The sequence below is a fragment of the Mandrillus leucophaeus genome, unplaced genomic scaffold (genome assembly GCF_000951045.1).
Source record: "Mandrillus leucophaeus isolate KB7577 unplaced genomic scaffold, Mleu.le_1.0 Scaffold708, whole genome shotgun sequence".
Classification (NCBI taxonomy): Eukaryota; Metazoa; Chordata; class Mammalia; order Primates; family Cercopithecidae; genus Mandrillus; species Mandrillus leucophaeus.
The window spans coordinates 327,024-351,956 of NW_012107675.1; the positions used below are offsets into that span (position 1 = coordinate 327,024).

General features: G+C 43.9%; 1 protein-coding gene across 1 annotated transcript in view; it reads right to left on the minus strand.

Moving 5' to 3' along the window:
- Positions 1 to 99: 99 nt before the first annotated feature.
- Positions 100 to 24,933, minus strand: part of SASH1 (SAM and SH3 domain containing 1) — a 233,926-nt gene continuing 209,092 nt past the window's right edge. Inside the window, exons 11-20 of the mRNA XM_011964815.1 lie at positions 24,182 to 24,256; positions 21,986 to 22,129; positions 17,949 to 18,084; positions 16,640 to 16,809; positions 15,627 to 15,836; positions 14,713 to 14,863; positions 9,180 to 9,293; positions 5,194 to 6,347; positions 3,653 to 3,784; positions 100 to 1,517 (exon numbers count right to left, since the gene is read on the minus strand). Coding sequence (XP_011820205.1) covers positions 1,254 to 1,517; positions 3,653 to 3,784; positions 5,194 to 6,347; positions 9,180 to 9,293; positions 14,713 to 14,863; positions 15,627 to 15,836; positions 16,640 to 16,809; positions 17,949 to 18,084; positions 21,986 to 22,129; positions 24,182 to 24,256 — 2,550 coding nt within the window. The 3' untranslated portion in view covers positions 100 to 1,253. The remainder of the gene's footprint in view (positions 1,518 to 3,652; positions 3,785 to 5,193; positions 6,348 to 9,179; positions 9,294 to 14,712; positions 14,864 to 15,626; positions 15,837 to 16,639; positions 16,810 to 17,948; positions 18,085 to 21,985; positions 22,130 to 24,181; positions 24,257 to 24,933) is intronic.

Below are 24,933 nucleotides of genomic sequence, written 5' to 3' on the forward strand. Positions count from 1 at the left end.
AAAAGAGGATAGAATGTGCTGAAATCAGTTGTAAAACAATTTAAAGTAGCAAATACTTAACTCATGGCTAATGTGGTTTGTCTGGCTCCATATTGAACCTTTGTTTAAATTAAAAGAATTATCTAAATAAAAAAAGAAGGATAATGGTATTAGTTGTAATACTGAAAAGTCTTAGAAAACATCTTATAAATGATTTCCCTTTTTAAGAACATGTTTCTGAAATATGCAACCTCACAGTGACCTTTTGCAAAGATGACCCGTTAACTGAGGACTGAATTTTGGGATGGACATGGTCAGGATTCCAAGTCAATACTGCAGCACAACGACTCACACGGTAATGGTAACGATACTAAACTGGTTAAAACAAAAAGCAGTTACTATGAATACAGACACATACACGCACGCATGCACGCACACACACATGATATCTTTGTGAATTTCATATAGTTTTGTACTAGATTTGTAGTTAGCTTAAAAACCAAAAACCAACATGAAGTGTGTGGCTAATGAATACCTCTACAAAATAAGCCATGTTAAAATGAGACGATTAGAAAAGCCCACTTTTGCTGCAAACATCCTAGAGAGGTTAGATGTCCGCTGAAGCTGAAGATGTGGAACTACTATGGTTACAGGGTTGTGGACACTAGTTAGATAACTGCTTAAAAGCTTATATTAAGGCAAATAAAAGCTGATTGCTAGAAAGCAATTATGCAAATGTCTCTTGTTTATCTAAAGAAGAACAGGACTTTTTTTTCCTGGTGCAGCCAGATGTTCTAACTTTTGAACAAATGAGCGTGGTCAGTAATGTACAATAACTCTCAAGTCTGTTCCTTTGGCCTAGCTAAGCCCGTCTGGCCCTCGGGCATCCTGCAAGATGACAGACAGAAGGGCAAGGGTACTATCAGAAATGGAACAGGCTGCCCCCACTCCTCCCAGCCTCTACCAGCACACAGAGACAGACTGGAGACACAGCATTCGCAGCCAGTTGGCATCTTGGTTCTTTTGTCTTCTGAAAATAAAAATAAGTGCTTGTCTTGTCTTTGGAGGTCAAAGAGAACCGCACTAATTTGCTTGAGGGGGCTTTTCTGGAGGAGAGGATCCTCAGTCCTGTGCCAAGGTTTCACGCTGTTTGGCTACACGCCAGGCTTTTCTTCTGGATCTGGTCTGCACGTCCAGAGATGGAGGAATTGCATCAGCATCGTATGCACAGTGAAAGGGTGGCTCTTGTCCAGAGAAGCCCATTCTGGGCCTGGCTACATGGCCTCGGGGCCTGGCGGCAGTTTGAAGAGTCTGGCTGCAGATAGGAGCTTTCTTATGTGTCTCTCCTCTGTGATGCCGGCCTCCTGAAGGCAAGTGTGGGACAGAGAAGGCACCTGGCTCAGTGTGCTGAAGCCCGCGGTGGAGAGGGTGCTGGCATACATGGGCAGACCGATGGAAATGAGCCAATCTGACACAGACGAAATGCATCCAGGAGAGACGGGCTTTCGGCAGATTTCCGTGAGTCCACCACTTGGAATCTGGATAAATTAAGAAAGCAATATATGATAGAAACGCTTCATGTGTCATCGGAGGACTGCTTCGTGTATGTCTAAAAGGAACAGCACTGAAATACTGCATTGCTAGACTATTATCAGAAAGCAACAATGCAGTGAGTGTCAGAGATCAAGACTAGCAGGAAAAATTCTTCTCTAAGATGAAACAAATCTTTAAGGAAGTGTTCCACAAGGTTCTCGAAGGTGTTTGGAATGAGATCAAATCCCATTTATGTATCCAAGTCTCCAAACTGTAAGCATTTACATATTCTGCTACTTTGTTTCACTGTGGATATGCTCTTGACAAGAGACCTAAGGTAGTCTGAAGGGACAAATCTGGGTGATCGTGTGAAAAGTAGCACTCAATGGGTAGGGTTTTTATAAAGGAGACTTTCCACTGTAGTTTGAATCTATGTTAACCAGAAAATTACATATTTAGTCAATGCGGTTATAAAGAATTTAAAATACAATAATATCATGGGTTGGCTGGAACAGGGAAATGGATGTTTAACCTTGACTACTGGGTATATAAAGGGCCTACACCTTTCAGAAAGGTGATTTGCTAACAAGTATGAAAATCTTTGGGATTTTATACAGTTTTGATGAAGCAAACCCTCTTCCAGGATTATATACTCAGAAATTCACCTTTAAAGTCTACAAAGGTTTATTAACAAGGATGCTCTCCATTACATTTTTTAAAATAAAAGGTTGGAAAAATCTAAATGTTTTAACTATGAGACTCAATACTAGAGTACACTGACCTACTAGAATACTTTGAAATACAATAGCCATCCCCCCTTATCCACGGTTTTGCCTTTTACAGCCTGAAAATATTAAGTGGGAAATTCCAGAAATAAACAATTCGTAAGTCTTATGTCGCACGTCATTCTGAGTAGTGTGAGGAAATCTCATACCATCCAGCTCTGTCCCACCTGACAATCACCCCTTTGTCTAGCAAATCCACACTGTCTACACTCTGGGCCCCGCAGTCACTCAGTAGCCCGTGGCCATCAGATCGACTGTCGCAGGACTGCAGCACTCACGTTCAATCACTCTTATTTGGCCTTATGATGGCCCCAAAGTGCAAGAGTAACATGCTGGCCATTTGCATGTGGCAATGAGAAGCCACGTTCAAAGTGCTTCCTTTAAGTAAAAAGGTGAGAGTTCTTGACTTAATAAGAAAAGAAAAAAACATCGTGTGCTGAGGGTCCTAAGATCTACAGTGAAAATGAATCTTATATCCATGAAATTGCGAAGAAGGAAAAAGAAATTTGTGTATAATATATACAGGGTTTGGTACTTGTCAAGCTTTCAAGAGATCCACTTGGAGGTCTTGGACCATATCCCTCATGGATATGAGGAGACTACTGTATTGATAATATCAATTTTTTTTTTCTAAGTAACAGAGAAACAGATTCATGATCTGATAATAGCAAACAATCAGGTTTCAATACTATACATTTACTATTATACATGTGCAGAGAAATGATTAGACAGAATTTTAATGGACAAGTAAAAATTGTGTATATTTATGGTGTAAAACGTGGTGTTTTGATAATTGTGGAATGGCTAAATCAAGCTATTTAACATATGCATTACCTCACACACTATATTTTGTGGTGAGAACACTTAAAATCTGCTGTCCTAGCAATTTTCAAGTATACATTGTTATTAACTGTAGTCACCATGTCGAACAATAGATCTCTTAAAGTTATGCTTCTAACTGAAACTGTGTCATTCAGACGGATTTTATTTTATTTCTTAAGAGATGGGGTCTCACTATGTTGCCCAGGCTGGCATCAAAATTCTGGGCTCAAGCAATCCTCCTGCTTCTGCCTCCTGAGTAACTAGGATCACAGGTGTGCACCATCATGCCTAGCACTAGACAGATCTTTAAAAAGTTTTTCAGTGTTGGGATTACGGATAATTTTCATTTTTTTTTTTCTTTCTGAAAGTGTATTTTTAAACATTTCTAGGCTGACCATGTATTACTTTCTCCCCAGCTGTCTCCTTTCCATAGCTACGCAAGCCCTTGTCTACTTGGCAGTTGTGAGTATGCTCATTACTAAGTGTGATCACTAAATGTGCTTCAGGAAGCTGGAGAACCATGGGCTGCTCACCGCCATGCGGTGCTGCTTCCGAAGCTGCTTCACCCGGATCTGGTCCATGTTGATGGCGACGTCCCTCTCAGGCTGATCCAAGTCCTCTGCGTATCTCTGCACCAGGGCTTCGGGAATCCCACAGCGGCCATGCTGCCGGGGAAAACAGGAATGTGGCATCAAGGGTATAAGGATTTTGTTTTTCTTTCCCTAAGATACACCACATATAACGTAGGGTCTCACTGTCGCTTAGACTGGAGTGCAGTGGTGTGATCATGGCTCACTGCAGCCTCAAACTCCTGAGCTCAAACGGTCTTCTCGCCTTGGCCTCCCAAAGTGTTGGGATTACAGGCGTAAGCCACCGTGCCCAACCAGAAAGTTTTAATTTGAAATGAATATATTTTCTTTATTGGCCAGGATAGATGCTTTAGAGAGAATACTTTTACATCTTTATCTTACAGTACTGATGAGCTCTAGGAAAGTGTTCTGAAGCACAGTTATGGCAGCAAACAGTTACTCTACACTTTTCAGGCCAATGCCTTCACCTCAATTGGATCATTTTGCAAAATACAATTCCTCTAATGTTATTGAAGAGAGTCTTCTAAACTGCAGGAGGAAAGGGCTAACTTCTACTTTACAGATATTCAACTGTTTGCGCTTCATCTGCTACAAGTTATACCACCAGCTTGCTAGGCCAGCATTTACTGTATGCTCATTCTCACTACTTTTCATTTAAAGACATTTACTCACGAAATATCAAGGAGGGTCAGGGAGGTGAACGAGGATCTTATTCTAAGGCACTCATTGTCACGAGAATTTTATAATAAAGGACTCTCAGGAATGCATCCTAATAGGACCTGTATTTCCAGGAGTAAAGTACAGCTGTGTCTCTTAGCATTGCTTTGTCTTTGGAGTCACTTGGTATTGGTAGATCTCATTTTTTTTTAAATGAGAAATAATTTTTCATTATAGAGCTAAATGATTTTGGTACAATGAGGGATTTTATATTATCTTTTTCCCACTACCCATACAGATAACTATAATACAATTATCACATCTGAATAGGGTTCTATAATTTTCAAAGTATGTCCACATTTATTTGCTTCTAGTAATCCCTCTAAGAGGTCTTCATGCAGGTTATTTTTAACCTCGGTTTACCTACAGAGAGATGAAATGGGAAGGTGTCAATATCTGAACACATGCATGTCAAGTACGGTGTGGACACGTGGATTCAGGTGTCTGCTGTCCACTAAACCATCCTTCTCGGAAGCCAGTCTGGGTACTAATGATTCTCCCTGCGAAGTAGAGCTGCCAGAAACTAAAAGGAAACAAGCAAGAGCGAAACAAAGAAGACTCCAGAGAGGCTGTATTTTCATTTAACCTGGAGCCTGTGCTCCCTGTTCGTCAGAAGCTGCTGGCTGTGGATCATTCATTCCACTCTCTCAGAGCGGCCCATGCTACTGGGCTGGCTACCGGGCTGGCTTCAGATGTGGGTTCATCTCACCTGGCTGCCTGCCTTCTACAAAGGCCTGTGAATGTGGTGGGCCCAGGACCTTTGATACCTTATCAGAATACGGCTCCTCCGTGAGATCGATGCCTTCGGCATGCAGCTTGTTTTCAGTAAGCATTTCCAGATCCACTCCCCGGGCACAAGAGACCTTCCTGGTCAAAGCCGGGCCCAGCTTCACACCGTGCTCCTGGAGGCTTGTGTTCTCAGGGAGCTCTGAGAGCCAGGGGGGCGGCCTTGTGCTTGGTGGGCTGCCAGGCGCCTGCCCTGAGAGAGGCCTGGGAGCCAGTGCTGGGGGACAGTCGCTAGGGCTGGTGGGGCTGGTGGGGCTGCCCCTTTTCACTGGCAGGCAAGGCGCATCGGGACTGGGGAGGGTCCCACCGGGGCCCATGGGAACAGGGTAGAGTCCATTAGCAAGGCGTTCTCTGCTCTTTTTGGCAGGAACAGGTGGAGGCTGTGATGGAATTTTGGGCTGCGTTCTTGCCTCAGGGACCCTCTGCTCAGCATCTACCCCTTCTTTGGTGCCCAGGGGATGGTGTGTTCCTTCAAACTCGTGTCCTATTCTGTGGCCCTCCAGAGGTGTCCTTGCTAAACCGTGTTTAGCTCCAGGAGCCTGAGCATCATAGTTTCTGGGCAAACACTGAGGGGGTGACAGGCTGCGACCAGAGGCTGCGATTGAGCCCTCCAGTTTCTTAGTTGTCAATTTCTGAGGTTCAGAAAATCTCTTGCTTTGGGTCAGTAGCAACGCATTGTCGACAGCAGAGTCTCGCTCCAGGGGCTGGGCCTTCGTCGAAGAGGCAGTCATCTTCTGTGGCACTTTGGGTACAATCTGAGGGGGCGGTTCTGTCACCTCGGTAGGCACGTCTTGCTCAGCACCAGGCTCTGCTTGAAGGTCATCCAGGGAATGGGATCGAGGCCAAGTGTCCACAGTCTGGGGGCCCTCGAGGGTCTCACAGCTCCGGCAGATGGAAACTGGGAGGCTTCTTCGGTTTTTATTCAAACCAGTCACACTAGGTGGGTCACAGCTCTTGGACGTGTCTGGGGCGAGGCCACCACCCAGCCTGCCCTCCTCCTGTCCCTGCTTCAGTGCATCCCCTGATTTCGTTAAAGGCAATGTTGGGTAATTGCCCAACTGGTTTCTGCTAAAAGACTTCAAGTTGGGCTCGGCGGATGACTTGGCAGATAGGAGGCTAGCTTTCCGAGTCTTGCCTGTGAGACAAGGGAACATTTTACAATCACATTTTAAAAGCAAATCAATCAAACAGATGCATAAAGGTGTGCTAACATAATTGAAATCTCCAACTCCCACATCCTATTGTTCAATTACACTAAAGACACAAAATCACCCTTTATGACATTGGGTGTTAGAGGGTTATTATGGTTCCATTTTTATTTTTAGAAAGAATTCTTAGTCTTATTAAAGAAATCAGGAAGACTGAAATTAATTGGGTTACATGGGAAAGAAATATGCTGTGTCAAGCAGTAAAATAAATCTTGGCTTAAGTCTGTGCCCAGCTACAATTGATGTGGAAAGAGGATGATCATCACACCGCATGTTGATGGCATTTGTTGGGCGAGCACAATTTCTCAAGGTCATGATGGAAAAGGAGAGCTGGACTGAATTTCAGAATAGGTTCTAGAAATGGTATCCCCTACAGAGTGATCAGCGGATGCTCAAATCCCACCTTCCTTGAGGCCCCTCCTTCTAATAAACGTATCCTAGAAACAGTCAACCAACCTGGGCACAGACAGGTAGACTTATGTGAGCACTTTGCCAAAGAAAATCTACAAAATACTGACAAAGATTTAGGTCCCAGCAAAGCACAGTCCTGGTTACAACGGTCAGACTGATAACTGAACTATCAACCAGACATAATCTACTTATCTGACGACTGGTAATTGATATTCAACTTCTGCTGTTGGATAAGCTTTGCCAATTCATGGGCCACGCAGCGTGCTGAATGCTTTGTTCTCATCAGTACTTACATGCATGTGCGCGCGCGCGCGCACACACACACACACAGATTAACTGTCCCTTGTTACATTTTTGGTTAATAACATGTTTGTTGTGTGCTTTGACCCTGTCCACCTGTATGTTCCACAATGATAAACACCAAAATGCTACGCATCTGTAGGATATTATTGTTGTTACATAAAGATCATCAGCCTAGTGCTACTACTGAAGATACTGACCCCAGTCCTACTTTTCATTATTAGAAAAATCATCACAGATAAATGAAGAAACACCTCTTCAGAAAAAAAAAAAATCGCATCAAATTTTAAAAGTAGGTTGAAATAGAAAATTATTAGAACCTCTTTAGCATAAATTTTAGGAATATGACTTTCTTTTCCCTTAACTCCCAATATAAAACTATATATATAAGTTCCATTTTTGCATTCCGCATTATATTAGAAAGATCTCTGAATTTACTTTACGTTCAAAGTATGGTTTGCTAGCCATCTAGTTCTTCAGCAGATACACATGAATTCATCTGGGCATGAAATATTCTGCCAGTGATATCTGTGAGATCCTTACCAATCACCAACAGTTGGGGGAATTAATTTCCTGGAAAGTTTTGGATATGAAAAGGTTATTAAGAGAAAAAAAAATTCTTCAGAACTTACATGAGCTACACAAGGATTCTGACATTTACTGAAACTGAGGATGTACTGGGATACTAGGTGGGTTTTGTATCCTGTCTTGATATATTCAGGCTACCTGAATATTATATATAGTCTGGGGAGAACTACTATCTTCCCAAGTTGATAGAATAGGAGGGCGTCATGGCTCAAATTCTGAGGGCCCCAAGATGCTTCTTAGAATTGGAATTAGAGTGAGGCAAACAAGGTGCCCGGAGGACACACTCTAAGGAGGTGACCGCCCAGAGCCACATGAGTGCAAGGCTGATACCCGAGAGTGAGCACTCTTAGGGTTTGCATCCTAGACACCCACTTTCCTTTCCTTAGCCCTAGTTCTGGTGCCCACAATGGCTCTCAAACTATTTTTTCCCACGATTCCCAGTAAGAAATACATTTTACATTCAACATGTAGTACACAGAGACACACATGCATGCACACAAGCGCAAACACACACACAGACATAACTGAAACAAGGATTACAAGTGACAGTGCTAACAATACTAACCTTCATCTTAGAGGATGCTCTCTGATATTTTGTATTCTATTTTGTCTTACAAAACTGCTGTCCATGACCCACTAAACTGCTTTCACAACCCACTAATAAAGTACAGCCTGGAGTTTTAAAAAGTTTGCTTTAGGAGGTGCTCAGCAAACATCTTAACACATGGGCTACTACATAGGATTCCAATGGCTGCTAAAAACTATCAAACCCAGGCATTTTTTGTGACGGCCTTCAAGAGTTTGACAGAGATTTAGGTGACGGTGGCAGCGTGAGCCTCTTACCACTGTTTCTCATCTTGCTACAATGGGAATTCTGGGGTCACAACAGGAAACCACAGAGCCATCCATAGTAACGTTTTGCCCACCTGACCCCATACCACTTAAAACTCCTCTTCTGTTTGAGACACGTACGTTTTCTGAAATTTCATACTGATTACTTCCTGACTGGCTGTACAGAGAGGCCACAAACAAGACACGTGGCCATCCGATCCTTCTCTCCTGCAGTAACTGCCTCGACACTCAGGCCGTACAGCTGAGGCGTTTAACACACTGCTGCTGGTGTAACCCTGATGGATGGTCTACCTGGTACACTGTTTTCCTCATGGACCTAATAGCTCCCAACACTCCAATGTTGGTGTTTATTGCGTAAAGAAAAGGGCATAGGAGACACACAATTTAGGTTTTACGGCTGCAGGTATTTTACACAGAATTTATTAACCTCACCCAGCAGCCAGGAGAACAGATAGGGAGGCTAACTTGGACTAGAATGGTATAGAGGTCAGAAAGGAAAAGATGATTGCTGAGTGCATGATAGGAATAGAATCGTCCTTTTGCAGAAAATCGTGCTTTGAAATCAGTAATTGTCAAAGCAGGTTCCCAGCAACTCATGCTGACACTACCGTTTTCCAGGTTCTCACTGCTTTCGTAGCATCCTGAGTCTCGGGGTGAGCATCCACTCAGGCCCTGGCTGTCAACGAGCAGCTTCTCCTGGGATCCTGACTGGTCGCTGTTACCTAGAGGAGAGAACACGGCACGAAATCAACAAGGGGAGTGAAAAGCAGAGATTTCAGAGTCAACAGATCTCGACTTTATCCTCAGATACTGCCCTGAGCTTTTGGAAGAGAACAATTTATCTTAAAATAGATGAGATCAAAATGAACTAGTGGGATCACAACTTTTCTTCCAATAAAGTATTCATTGCACAAAGATAAGTTTGGAGAGAGCACACAGTTGGAATATGTTGACACCTTTTAAGTTACGCAAACAGAAGCTTTTAAGTTACGCCAACTCCGGCCTTGGGGCTATGAGGAAAGGAGAAAGGCAGAGTGCTGTTTCGGCAGTGGGGCTCCCAGTCCCTTCTGAGTGATGGCACCATCGAGGAGAAGCAAACAGAGAATAAACGCCCCATGCACAAGGTGAGATTGGGTCATACGTTTTTTGGAGATGTATAAAACTTGTGCTGGAAGATAGTTGTGTTGCCAACTTTCCAAATTTGGGAGCTAATATTAAAGTGTCAAATCAAATAAATTTTATTAGCATTTAGGAGCATTCTTAGCCCTCAGGGACATGCGCTGAGGGCTCTTCTATTAGCTCAGCAAGAGTAAGGCTGGCAAGACGAGGCACAAACCCCAAAACTGAGGAGAGGCCAGTGGCAAATCTTCTTTTATTTTTGTTGTTTGGGATAAGTTAGTGGTTGCTCTTTCTTTTCTGCTTCTCCCTTTGTCTTGTGCCAGCACACTTCTGTCTCCTGCATATAAGTAAAAGCTGGGGAAAGCTTAGGAAACCCTCGAACTTGGAAGCTGAGTAACAGATACATGGTTGCTGGTATAGATAAATGGATGACCGAAAGCTGAACGTCCTCATTCCGAGTGGATAAAGAAAATGCAGTGCCTCTATATACACCATGGAATACTACTTGGCCATGAAGAGGAATGAAATAATGTCCTTGCAGCAATTTGGATGGGCCTGGAGGCCATTATTCTAAGTGAAGTAACACAGGAGTAGAAAGCCAAAATCCACATGGTCTCACTTGTAAGTAGCAGGTAAGCTATAAGCACACAAAAGCATACAAAGCGATACAATGGACTTTAGAGAGTCAGAAGGGGAAGGGTGGGGGGAGTCTAGGGATAAAAAAACTACATATTAGGTACAATGTATACTACTCAGGTGATGGGTACAGTAAGATCTCAGAATTTACCACTATATAATTCATCCATGTAACCCAAAACCACTTATACCCCCAAAGCTATTGAAATAAATAAAAATAATAATAAAATAAAGGAAAAAAAAAGGAAGACCTCATTCTGAGGAAGGCTTTTAAAGAGAAGCATCACTATTTGTCAGTTGAGCCTCAACAAAGCTGGAGGAGAGGAAAAAATCAAGAGCAGCATCAGACACTTCTGTTGAGTGAATCTGCCCCAAGGAAATCACGTGGAAAGCCGTGAGGGTCTTCAACAACCCAGAAGTATCAGCCGGCATGTTGTAGAAAGGGCACGTGGAGCCTTACATGGGACACTGAGGTTACACGCAGATCATCTTTGCATTATTATGCAAAGTGCTTGGTCACATAAAACAGAAACCAAGAAAACATTTTCTACATAAAATAGCTAGTTGCAGTGATGAATCGCTTTATTTTCCTTTCTTTTCATCCCCCACCAACTCCCCCACTCCAACCACATACACAAAGAAAAAAAGAAATCAATAAACCAGAAATGTGATGCCTTTTCTCAGGTCATCAAAATAAAAATGTGGGGAGGCGGAAGGCTCTGGCAGCTCTCCAGCTGTCCATTCACCACTTCCTGCTTGCATTTCTCACAGGGAAAGCATTTTACAGCCCCAACCACAGCAGAGATCGTGGCAGTGTAAGTCCCTCAATTAGAATCCCAAATTAAGAGTGCTACTTTTAAAATGACTAATGAAAAATTAACTAATTGGAAGCACAAGAGCAAATACTGTCCCCCCGACCACCTAAAAGTGGAACATTCTAGAGCGATGTCCTCACTGTGTGGAAGAGCCTGTGGCTTTGCAGTGGCCTTTGTTCTAGCCTAGCATGTTATTTAGAAAAATGATGCTTATAAAATGAGGGCTTTGCGCTATCCATTACAACCCAGGGAGAGGAGTCAGTGTACTCTGTCCCTGGTGACACGGTTCAGTGCACCACAGCGGCCAAAACAGACTCCAGAGTGCTGGCCGGTGGGAGGAACACAGGAGACCTGCTCCTGCTGCAGCGTGGAAATGTGTGCTGTGCCTGCATATCTGGGGACCCCAGCCTCACCAGACACAGCAGGATACCTGAAATTATTTTGGAGAGGGAGGGGATTCATCTGTCACCTGAAAACCACAGTTCTATTTATAGACCCATGAGGCATAAGGAAGGGGGCTAGAATCACTGTCTTTATTAGGGAGAAGAGAAAAAGAGGTGAGGGCCTCTCCTCTGTAGTGCAGAATCAGGACCATGACCTTTTCCCACACTTCTTAGCATTGGTGCCTAGGTACAAAAGATAAGAAAGAAGATGAGCTAGAACCCTGAAAATTCTCACAGTCAAATCACAGCAAAGTGCTAGGTTGTGAGGCTGAAACCCCATTTGAGCATGACCTGAACTTCGACCTGAAGGGGCTCTGCTTGGGTTAAGCTCTCTCTGCCTCCAGCCTCACCAACCCTGACCCCCTCCCCCCCCCACACACACAGGGAGAGAATATGCTTAGACACCTATGAATATTCCAACATCAAAAGGTAGTGGTACCCAAGGGCACATACCATTGCCTGGGGAGCAGTTACCTTGGGAAAGAAGAGAAGGGAATGGGAGTCTCTGAAAGCAGGACTTTCCATGGACTTACGCCATATTTCTTAAAATGTAAGAAATGAAGAAAATATGGCAAAACATTAACTTCAGCATGTACATGTGTATGTTTGTTTTCTTTTTCCCAGTACTTTTCTGCATGTTTGAAATAATTCCTAAATTAGAATTCTTATACAAGTTATTATTTATACTTAGAAACGGCTAAGACAGTAAACTTTAGATTATAATGTACTTTACCACAAGTAAAAATTCTTTTAGCAATTTGTAAGACACTTTCATGTGCCAGACCGAAGATAGTGGGTCTGGGCTTGGTGTAAGGAGCAGCCATCTGACAATCGGAGTCTTTTCCCAATGGGGTTCCCATATGAAAGCTGGCATTTTTCCCACGCTTTGAGGGAGGCTGGACAGGTCTGACTTCCAAGTAGTGCTGGAAATGTACTTTTTGCTCTCAGTGATGGCTAAGCTAGAAACCTTTCAAGATTCCTACATATCTTCAAAGATCTCAATAGACCTCTGCATCTCTCTAGTGTACAGAAATTTGGTTTGACAGAAACCTATCATGTTTCTCTAAGTTATCAGTTAGAGGCACTACTTCTTAGCCATGATGACTTTAACTGTATTGGATGTAAAATCCTATAATGCTAGGAAAAGTCTGGACCCTGACTCTTGGCACTAATGGGTACCTCTGGAACCTTGAAGCCTTTGTTTTGGAACCAATAAAAGGAAGTACAACTTTATATACCAGGGAAGTTCTAAACAACAGAGCAGAATAGATCCATAATGGAATGTTTGAAGAGGCAAAGAGGTCTTCTTCACCTTCCAGGTTAGCAACCTGATGGATAGCCATACCCTCCTACAAAATGCTCCCTGGTACAAAAATCTCAGGATGTGATCCCAGGAGGAACGATAGGTCTGAGCCAACATGGCATGGAAGAATCTAAGCACAGATTCCTGCCTTACACTCAGGAGTTAGCTTTTCTCCTCCAAAGCTGTGGATGATAAAGGAAATGTAATGGAGAGTACATATAAACCAGTTGTTGGTTGCATGTGGAGGCTCACGCCTGTAATCCCAGCACTTTGGGACGCCAAGGTGGGCAGATCACCTGAGGTCAGGAATTTGAGGCCAGCCTGGCCAACATGGTGAAACTCCATCTCTACTAAAAATACACAAATTAGCCGGGTGTGGTGGTGCATGCCTGCAATTCTAGCTGCTCGCGAGGCTGAGGCAGGAGAACGACTTGAACCCGGGAGATGGAGGTTGCAGTGAACCAAGATTGCGCCACTGCACTCCAGCTTGGGCAACGAGAGCAAAATTCTGTCTCAAAAACAAAACAAACCAAAATAAAACAACAACAACAACAAAAACCCAGCTGTTCTTGGTGACTGAGGAAAAGCAAGTGGGCTATGCTACTCGGCAGATGTGATTCAGGACAACAGATGATTTAATATTGATTCATACTAATTGAGCTGGTAGGCTACACCAGTTACTGTGCAGGCTCTTTACACACAACCTGGCCACAGACCCCAACGTGTCTCTTGGGAATCAAATACTTAAAAAAATGTTAACACTGCCCTTTATAAAGTGATATTAACTATGAATCACAATTGTTTCCAAATCTATCCCTGAAGGCAGCCTGTTTATCTTAGGCTCAGACATCTATCTGATGGTGTGTGTTTCTCTAGCTTATCAGTTCATTTACAGGGACTGCCTATTTAGCAGAAGTGAATTTCACCTAATGACACTTGCTTCTGTATTTCTCAGGCCTGATACATTTCAGTAATGTATAATTCTTTGTTCCACCATTAACCATGGTTTTGGTGTGTCTTTCAGCAACAGAAATGCTATTAGCTACTGATATCCCTGAAGCAGAGTCCTTGAAGGAAAATGCATTTGAATTCAGTAACTAGAAAGGATACTCCTTTAAGATGAATGAGTTCAGGAATATTTCTGATGGCAGATTGAAGAATACAGAGCAAGATAAGACTGAGTTAATGGAGCAAAGGATATGGTATATTCAAATAGACTTCATAAAAGCTATGAGCTCACCGACGACTCTGCTCACAGGCTGTAAAAATAAGCTGTCATTTAGGTTAGGAATTTGCAAGCCAATCGATACGGAATTCTCTGCTCTACATATTCACTGGGGAGAGACATCTCCTCCTTTAACGAAAGCTGATGAATTTCATTTATTCACTAACCAGTCTATTCAATAAGAACACAACTCCTCGTGTGCTCTGAGAAGCAGTCAATCCTTAGCTGGGCGAAAACCTCCCAGCTGGTCAGTCGCTTTTGTGCTCAGCTGTCCCAATGGCCTGCTGGAGGCTGCACATCTCAATAGTACTGCAAGTGGAGTCTACCCAAACTGTAATTCCATTCTTGCAGACACTTGGTGCAGAATCCTCTTCAACTATCACCTAGAAACATGCCTGGAAAGGCAGCGGCGGCACATGAGGTTTTCTTTTGTTCCCATGTCTGCCCTGGGAATTTACGTCTTTGTGCAATTTGACCTTGGCTTGTGAAATAAGAGGACAGAACAAGTGACTCCAGGGACCTAAGCACATACTGGTGGCGTACGTGGGGCCTGCTGTGGCAGACCTCACAGGGAACACCTCTGTGTGTTCAGGGACTTACTGTCATACTCTTGTAACAGCTCCACCGCTGTCAAGAGAACAGCTCTGTGTTCCGGGTCCCTGATATTTAACTCATCCAAGTCTTCTTCCTCCAGCAGCTTAAAGGTGTCCAAATCTTCATATCCATTGAACAGGAAAGTGGGCATGTGCTCCTGTGAGAGGGAGAAGGAAGACAGAAGGGAGTCAGCCAGCCCAGCCACGTGATAACACCGCCAACAACTAGCCTGCAACCCCTACGCTGTTCTCATAGTCATCTTCATGTTAATCAAAAGATGCGAAAGTATCATTTGCAAAGGATCCTGAACATCCCAGTCCTCTGGCTTAGTAGGCAAGCAGGGTGTTTTATTAATCATGGATTAGGAAGATGTACATTGCAGGCTGTGATGGATTCCGCAGGCTTGCACTATAATTGTACTCTTGATAAGAGCTAATTCCTTTACCTCCACAGAGCCCACAACAGAGGAGACGCCTCCTCCATTTACAGAGTTATTAAAATCCAGCATTTAATTCCTCAGGATCAAGAGTTTTGCAAAGAGGAAACGTAATCTCTCATTGCAGACTCACACTAGTAGATGCTGGGAGTGATGGTGGGAGGGAGGTGGGCACGGAGTTTCCTTGTGGCCCCTGTGGAGCTAGCTGTGATCAAGGTGCCAGGAGTTTCTGCCTACAGCTCTTCCAGCAGCAAGGTTGGATCTGGGACTTATGCTATCACCCATAGCTGAGGTCAAGGGCAGTGTTAGAAAACTGGTAACTAACTCTTTCTGTGGAATGGATGCTGATCACAGTAACGAGCCGCCCTTACTGGACCACACAGATCAGCCCCAACCCTATCCTAAAAATGCCCTCCCTTGCTCAGTGTAGGAGAGAAAAAGGCAGTGAGGTACTAGCATGTGACGAGAATCCAAAGCGACTGACTTTTAGGTTAATCCGATCCAGGAGATCCTCCACAGACTTGGGCTGGGGCGGTCTTCCTTTCCGCCGCCTCCTGGTGGGGCGCTTGGGCTTCTCCTCGTCCTCGCTGAGCACGTCCACGTAGATGAACTTGAATGTGCCGACTTTGTTGTTCAGCAGCCCCATCCAGGTCCCCATGGGCGGCTTGCTGATGATATCAATGATGTCTCCTTTCTGTGGCCCAGGGAGCAAAGATCTGTCCATTAGGTACATTCCACGAACGTACAGATCATAAGTCTGTCAGATACACAGGTCATGCAGAAGTGAAGATGCCACAAAGGCCAGAATCGGGGTCCCACAAGTCACCCCTCTGAGTGAGCCGCACAGGATGTGACTGTGAGCTCAGCAGAGGCCAGACAGGTGTCTCTGACTGTCCGGAATTCCACACAGGCCCTTGGTCACAGCCCCTCCACCCTCTTGCCCTGCAGAACCAGGGGTGCCTGGGGTGCCCCTGGTGCTCTCAGCCAGGCTGCCCACCTGGCGCTCTGCACGCCTTCCCTCCTAAGAGGGCTCCCACTTCTTGGAGAAGGCACTTCCCACCTGTCCTACCCAGTGTCAATTCTGGCCCTGTCATGGCTGCACACACTTGGTGGAACCCCATCTGTCCCATAAAGGTATCTCTGAGCACACAGAAGGCAGAAATCTTTCTTCAGATGGAGAAAACATAGAAACCACGTGTGTGGAGCAGGAGCTGGTGGGGAGAGCGAGGGTGTGCAATAGGAATTCTAGAGGGAAGCTGAGGTCAGAGGGGTGAAGCGATGATAACCCAGGGATTAACACGAGACCCTCCCTCGGCCTCGAGGGCTGGCTGGTTTTTGTTCTGTTTTTCACTACAGAGGAGACCAGTGATGGAGGTAGCCAAGATACTGTCCAGTCTATACCATAGTAGTCCAGCATTCAACAGTAAGGAGGAAAGAAAGCCTCCTAGAGAAAAGGAAGAGCCCAGTTAGCTGCTCTGAGGCCAGGGAGAGACATACCTTGAGCTTGAGTGAGTCTGTGTCATAGGGACTGGGGGTGAAGTCGGTGTGCACCCTGGCACGCCCGCAGAACGGGCCTCGGTAAGGCGGCTCTTCGTCATCCCCATCTTCCGACTTGACGCTTTCTCGGTTGCTGGCTGAGGAATCGGTGGTGCTCACTGTTTGACCACCTGTACAGGAAACAGAGGAAGAACAAGGGTAGATACAGATTTCCCACCCAGCAAAGCAGAAAGGTATTGAAGGTAAGGCAGATTAGGAAACGAAGGCCCAGAGAAAGGAAGCATTGAGCCACAACCTTCTGTCAGGACCAGGGCAGGGCCCAGTTATGAATTCTCCGAGTGGTATCCCTCAGTTCCTCACTGGACAGGGGACTCACAGCAAGTTACCCTCAAGACCTGGGAATCCATGTGGCACCGAGGCTCCCATGTGGAGGACACTGCAGGACCAGTCACTAGACTCTGCTCTGAACATTCGTGACCTCTCAGTGGTAATGCACACTCTTTCGAACCATTTTACAGATGAGGAAACAAATTCAGAGTGGTCATATCATGTGCCCAAAAGGGTAAGAACTTAGTGGTAGGCTTAAATTTGATCTCGGGGCACGGTGGCTCATGCCTATAATCCCAGCACTTTAGGAGGCTGAGGTGGGTGGACTGCTTGAGCCCAGGATTTCCATCAGCCTGGGCTACATGGCAAAACCCCATCTCTGCCACAAAATTAGCCAGGTGTGGTGGCATGCCTCTGTAGTGCAGCTACTCGGGAGGCTGAGGCAGGAGGAGGATCCCTTGAGCCAGGGAGGCGAAGGTTGCAGTGAGCTGAGATCACAACATTGCATTCCAGCCTGGAAGACAGTGAGACTCCATCTCAAAAAATAAAATTAAAAATAAAAATAAAATAAAAAGTTGATCTTTTCCTTCCTACCATTCAGCCAACTCCAACTACCATTGGCCCGAATGTATCAGTCACATATAAAATTCCCTCCCTTCCCCACACCCTTTATTTCGCTGGTCACCTGCATGTGCTCGTCTCCCTGGCTTATCCCCCTGCTCTCTAGATCCTTCTTCTGAGATGCTTTCCCTGTTGTGTCTGATCAAAATGCATCACCTCCTCTTTTGGGCTGCTGCTGCTGCATGTCTACTAATAACCAGACACGACTCTGAGTCCAGAGAGTTTGCAGGTCCGGTTCTCTAATAGCACCTGAAGGGCAGGACTTGGTCTTATTCACCTTAAAATTGCCTGAACCTAGTGCTCAGTATATGTCACATATTAACTCCAAAGACAATAATCTACAATGACAAACTAGACTTACTCATGGAGCTCTGCCCACTCAGAGAACTGCGAAGACTTTCTACGGAACCCCCGGCCTTGAGCTTGGGCTTGTCCAAGTGTTCGGGGTCAGGCTGTGAAGGCGGAGGGGAGCCAGGCATTCCATCGAGGCCCGAATCCTGCCATGGGTTTCAACAAAATGAAGAAGTTCATCAGAGTGCACAGCTGTTGTTTTGTAATTCTCAGTGACTTGGTCTTCAATGAAATCAATCAAATCAATCCACACTCATATTTGATTCTATAACCAATATTCTCCTCCTTTTAAACCTATATCCTTGCTTACTTTAAAGTTATGGACAATGTTACTATTTATTAACCACTCAGATATTATTTCTCATTCTCAAGTAGATATTCTTGAAATCTCCAAGAAAAAAAAAAAATCTATCTACCACACAGACAAAATACTTAAAGGCTTAGAGACTCAGCACACACAAAAGCCCAGTAGCAAGGCTGGACTTCAAACGTAGATCAAGTACAATCCATGATTAATGGAATACCTGGAAGTGCAGTCAGAGGATATTTAATCTACTTGGATAGGAAACATTTGCACTTTTAAAAAAGTATATACTCCTTGGGGGAAAAATTGGCTAGATTCTTATGTTTCTATTTATACAAATTATTGGCATTGGCTAAAGAAATACAAAATTAAAACCCAAATAGACAGCAAACATACTATTTTCCAGTCTACTAATAAAATTTCCGTATGTCACTCTAAAGTCTTAGCTTCTTTCACTTTTCTAAAGTGCTGTCAGTAAAAAGCTGGGAGCCTCTTTCAGACCAGAATCCTGATGGGAGTGACTCAGCAGTACTTTCTGCATTTTGGGTAGCTAAGTATTACCCTCTCAGCGGCTCCTCATTTGCACATTTGAGCATAGCATGCTTATCTGATTCATGGTGCTATACCAATACACGATGTCACACTTCAGAAAGTTTGCAGTGACAATTGTTTACTTGCCAAAATAGAAAAGTCTCTGGCATATTACATATGGCCACAGCCACGTGAGCACAAAACCAGCTAAACGCAACCTGCTATTTGCATGCTGCCGAATCATCAGAAGGGCCTTAACACAGTTCCACAGGTCCTATAAACATCTGAGGACATCAGCAACAGTAGTTTCTGATCCAACACACATTAGTGCTTTCAATGTGAGGAAAGTGAGCAAGCGACCTCAAAAACAACAAAGAAAACTAAAGTTGACATTATTAGGAAGTTACTGAAGCTCCAAAGTATGAATTCCTTAAAAAAAAAAAAAATTCATTCCTCCTTTCTGCATCATAAAATAAGTGATTTTTTTCCCATCAAATTCTTCTGTAATGCTTCTGAAAAAAGCATGCAGTTTGAAAAACAGCAATAGTAAATGTGGATCTCTGATATATTTTCAAATGCTTTTTAAAATTATTAATTTATTCATCACGTGTTTATTAATTACCTACAATAACAGGCACTATTCCAGGTACTGGGCATATAGCAGTATCAGAGAAAACAAATATCCCTGCCATAATGGTTGGTATATTTACTCAAAAGTTTTTATAAAAAAACACACAAGGTGGGCGCGGTGGCTCATGCCTGTAATCCCAGCACTTTGGGAGGCCAAGGTGGGTGGTTCACAAGGTCAGGAGTTCGAGACCAGCCTGGCCAATGTAGTGAAACCCCATCTCTACTAAAAATACAATAATTAGCTGGGTATGGTGGCACGCGCCTGTAGTCCCAGCTACTCGGGAGGCTGAGGTGGGAGAATTGCTTGAACCCAGGAGGCGGAGGTTGCAGTGAGCCAAGACCACACCATTGCACTCCAGCCTGGGTGACAGAGTGAGACTCTGTCTCGAAACAAAAACAAAAAAACCAACCACACAAAACCTTCCATTATTTTTGCTTTACAGGAAATTTATAATGATCAGTTATTTCTTTTATTCCTTAACTTATGTGAAATGACTGCCTTAAAAAAATAGAACTAAGCACGTAAGATTGCTATATGGTAGTAACATTACTGAAAAACATCAAAATGATATTAAAATTCTATGCTTATGATTCATAAAGCATAAAACCTCTTTGAACATAAGCTGAAGAGTTTTAGTAGCTGTTTCAATTTGGGGGAAAAGCAAACTTAATAAAATGCTTTAAATTAGTATCATGCTTTCACTAGCATGCTGACTGCTTCATTGCTGGGAAGAAATACAGAACCACTATCACTCCCTCATCCATAGGGACAAGAGAATGAAAATAACAAAGAAAATTATCATGGATAAGACACACTGAAGGCAGTCCAACATCTCCTGCAGGTCTAATAAGCCACAGTTTCTGAGCCTGAGCACTGATCATTTTGGATGGACAGTTCTTTGCTGTGGGGACCGTCCTCTCCATGCTAAGATGTTTGGCAGTGTCCCTGGCCTCTGTCCTCTAGATCAGCATTCTGCAACTCCCGGGCCATGGACCAGAACCCGTCTGTGGCCTGTTAAGAAGTGGGCCGCACAGCAGGAGGTGAGTGGCGGGTGAGTAGGCCAAGCTTCATCTGTTTTTACAGCCACTCTCCATCACTCGCATTACTGTCTGAACTCCACTTCCTATCAGATCGGCAGTGGCATTAGATTCTCATAGGAGCACGAATCCTATTGTGAATTGTGCACATGAGGCATCTAAGTTGCAGACTCCTTATGAGAATCTAATGCCTGATGATCTGTCACTGTCTCCCATCACCCCAGATGGGACCATCTAGTTGCAGGAAAACAAGCTCAGGCTCCCACTGATTCTACATTATGGTGAGTTGTATAATTACTTTATTATATATTACAATGTAATAACAATAGAAATAAAGTGAACAATAAATGTAATGCACGTGAATCATCCTGAAACCACCACCCACCCCAGCTCCGTGGAAAAACTGCCTTCCACAAAACCAGTCCCTGGTGCAAAATGACTGGGCACTGCTGCTCTAGATGTCAGCAATATCTACTCCACTTCATCTCAACCCAGTCTGACCATTGAAAGACATTGCCCTGGGGTGCATGGGGGAGCAAAATGATACCCTCTTACCCCTTCCCCATGAGAATCACTGTAATCAACTGAAGCTGCCATGCAGGCATTGTTTGAATCAAGTGAGGCAGGTGGCAGGCTGGTGGTGCTGTCATTCACATAGGGGCGATGCTTGGTTTTAGCTCACTGTGCCCACCAGAGAGCAGCAGCTGAGCAAAAATGTCTGCTTTCACTGCTGTTTTTATTTGGCAGATAAACTGCATTACCTACATATTTCAAGCAGACAACCAGCTCATACACAGGTACTTCAACAGGCTACAAAATGAATGCTGTATAGGTGCCGGAGGAGAGTGTCTTGAAAATTGAAGGGTCATAATTACCTTGAGACCAAGCTCTCCAACTGTCTTTACTCCCGCCACCCATGCAATTAAGACAGAAACAGTCATTTTTCTAGCAACAAAATTATAGATCTAGGGGGGAAAAATCTATTCTGTGATACCTTTCTTCATGGCCACAGATAGGGCAAATGAGGGAAAACACCACGCTCTGAAACATTATTACCAAAGTCTGGTACCCAGGAAGAACTCCGAGTTTATTTCTTAGACTGGCTATGTGCTTCTACAACAACTTATGCTATGATCGACAAGTCTGCTGTTCAAAAAAAAAAGTTTTAGGTTTGATTCAGGTAACATCCATTCTGTAGCAAGGCATAGTTTAGAAAATAAAATGCTTCCTTTGCATTCAAATTTACAACGCCTATTGCACTGAAGAGTAACCATTTCTTTACATGTCTCTTTCTCTTGTCTGTACACAGAAGGCAAGTCCTATATTTTGTATTCCCCAGCACCAAGCACGGTGCTGAACAGCCCAAAGTGCTTAATAAATGTGTGCTGAATACAATGTTTCTCTATGTAAATAAAGCATGGACTTGGAGCAGGTTAATGCCAAGGAATATGTATATTTAGCACCATTTAAAATCTCAGGTGGGCCATCCTCAGCTTTTCTTGTCAGGAAGAACCAAGGGAACATTCTACCAGGTAGCTGCATACCTGCTCAGACACAGAGCTGCTGTATTTTTTAGACATTCTCTTTCTCATCGTCTCTTTCACTGATTTCACCTTTTTCCCAAGAGAGATGCGAGAGGCAGTAGGTGATTTGATGACTTCTTTGTACACAAAGTCTCCTTCTTTACCCTGTAAAACAAAATGTTGCAAGTATTGTTGGTCACAAAAGATGAAGGACAGATTTTATGATTTAAACCATTACTGTCCTAGCTCTCAGAAATATGGGCATTCCTCAGGATCTTTAAGTTTTTCTTGTGTTAACTCTGTGCTGTTATTTATCTCTTTGATTAAAAATGAAAGCTTATTGACTATAGGGCTTTTTGTTTGTTTGCTGACAGTGGGATGTGAGTCAGTTTTTATTTTACTTACTTTTAGTACATCCTTATCAGGTTACATTTTTCCTGCTATTTTTAACACCCAAGGGGACTGCATTTCATCAGTAAAGAATGATTTACCTTTGGGAGGCTGAGGCGGGTGGATCACGAGGTCAGGAGATCGAGACCACCCTGACTAACACGGTGAAACCCGTCTCTATTAAAAATACAAAAAATTAGCCGGGCGTGGTGGCGGGCGCCTGTAGTCCCAGCTACTCGGGAGGCTGAAGCAGGGGAATGGCGTGAACCCGGGAGGCAGAGCTTGCAGTGAGCTGAGATCGCGTCACTGCACTCCAGCCTGGGCAACAGAGTGAGACTCCATCTCCAAAAAAAAAAAAAGTGATTTACTATGTTCATGTAATCCCAGCAATGAGGGAGAAGAGAGGGATAATACTACTGAATTGCCCTGAGAAAGAGGTTAGAACAAATAGTTAAGCTCACTCGTTAGAAAAGCAATATCTGATTGGATTTCCATCACTATAGCGCTCAGTGTGTACATTTCTAACAAACTAGATTGTGGTCATCTCTCATTTTAGTTTGCATTTTTTTTTTAAACAAACTTTTCTCTGAGAAAGAAAACAAATCATATTTTCTCTCATTTCTAAAAAAGATTGACAGCAGAAAACTATTGGCTTAAGAATCAATATAATTTGATAGCCAAATAAGACAGTTTAAATCTCTTCCAGGAAATTTTCAAAACATTTCATATACATCCCAGGTGGGTATTTTAGCTGACCCATGATCATAACAAATATGAAACACGAAATCTTCATTTTACAGTTTTATGACACAATGCAAAGGACAAACTAAACTATATATAAGACTCACCAAAGGCTGGGCGCGGTGGCTCACGCCTGTAATCCCAGCACTTTGGGAGGCCAAGACGGGTGGATCACAAGGTCAGGAGTTCAAGACCAGCCTGGCCAACATGGAGAAACCCCATCTCTACTAAAAATACAGAAATTATCTGGGCATGGTGGCATACGCCTGTAATCCCAGCCACTCGGGAGGCTGAGGCAGGAGAACTGCTACATTGGGATGGAGGTTGCAGTGAGACAAGATTGCCGACAAGACAAGATTGTGCCACTGCACTCCAGTCTGGGTACAAAGCGAGACTCCGTCTCAAAAAAAAAAAAAAAAGGACTCACCTTCACCCTTGGGGTCTGAGAAAACAAACCTCAGGGAACAAAACTTGTGTGCCACTGTGGTGGCCTGTCCCTGGACTATGACCCCAAAGGAGGTCTGAGGGGCAGACACCTGGGCCTGACACCAGATCCCTGAGCGGTCTGGTCTGCTTTGGTCTCATGGAGACTAAGTTCACTCCAGGACACCCCAGACCATAAAACCCTAGGCTTAGTATAGGCCATGCGGGGCCAGGTACTGGGCCTGTAATAAGACTGGTGTTCCAAAATGCCAGCACATACCCACAGGGCTTCACTTCATGGCACTATGTGTGTGTCGTAGTTACGTGCTAGAAACTAGCAAGAAGAAAAGCCCATGCGCAAAATGACTCAGACCACAGAGGCCAGACTTATCTGGATTTGTTACTTGAAGAAAACCGGAAGCAAAGGCACTAAAGGAACTGTGCTACTCAGGGAAGGAGACGGCAGTGAGAGTGGTCATTATTCATTCCATGTGGAACGGTGGAGTCCGTAAGGTGAGTGAAATAGAGCTTTTCTCTAAACGTGACTGAGGATTACCAAGGAAAACAGTACCCACTATCAGTTCTCAAAGATGCTCAATGGTCAACTATTGTCAGCCTCATCGCCTGAATCCATATCTTTTGCTTTCCTCCAACGCTACTCACCATTGGGTCAGAATTATTAGTGCCAACATGCAGAGAGCGATTTGTCAAGTCAAATCCTCCAAAACTGCAGGTTCTCTGTGGAAAAGAGGGCAGGGCAGAAAATCTCCAGTTATGCTTAAGCCAGCCGGTGGTGCACCAACCCAACAGTCCCCATTTGCAGGACATCTCTGAATCACAAATACGTGTACAGGATGAAAGTAGAACACGAGAAATGATGAGAAAAAAACACATGAGTCATGTCATAAGGAAACTTCACTCATTTTTCCCTTTCACAGGCCACTGGAACTCTGCCCACCCCAGAAGTCTAGAATCCTCTTAACATGCAAAAACCAACCACTTAAAAAAAGCCTAAAAAACAACAACAAAAAAAACCCTCCATGAGTCCAGTGCTGTGAGATTCCCTGTCTCCAGCACAGAACTTCCCCTAACATCAGCTACATTCAGTAGAGAGAATGAAGGGATATGTGTTAGAGGATCCATGTGCTCAGGCATCCTGAAAACCCAGGTCTAAAATCCCATGGCTCTGACACCAACAGCAAGCTTTTCAAACAGACTTTCATTTTGTTTAGTTTTAAATCGCTGAGAAGAGGAGGGGGAAAGGTTATGTTTATAGTAGTCCAATCAGGCCAAGAGAATTACTCACTCACTGCTTCCCCATCCTAGCCAAAAACGCTGGTAACTTTCCCATCTAACTGACCAAGTTAAGTAATGATGACCCTTTTCTCTCAGTGAATGAAGATGCCACATTTGCC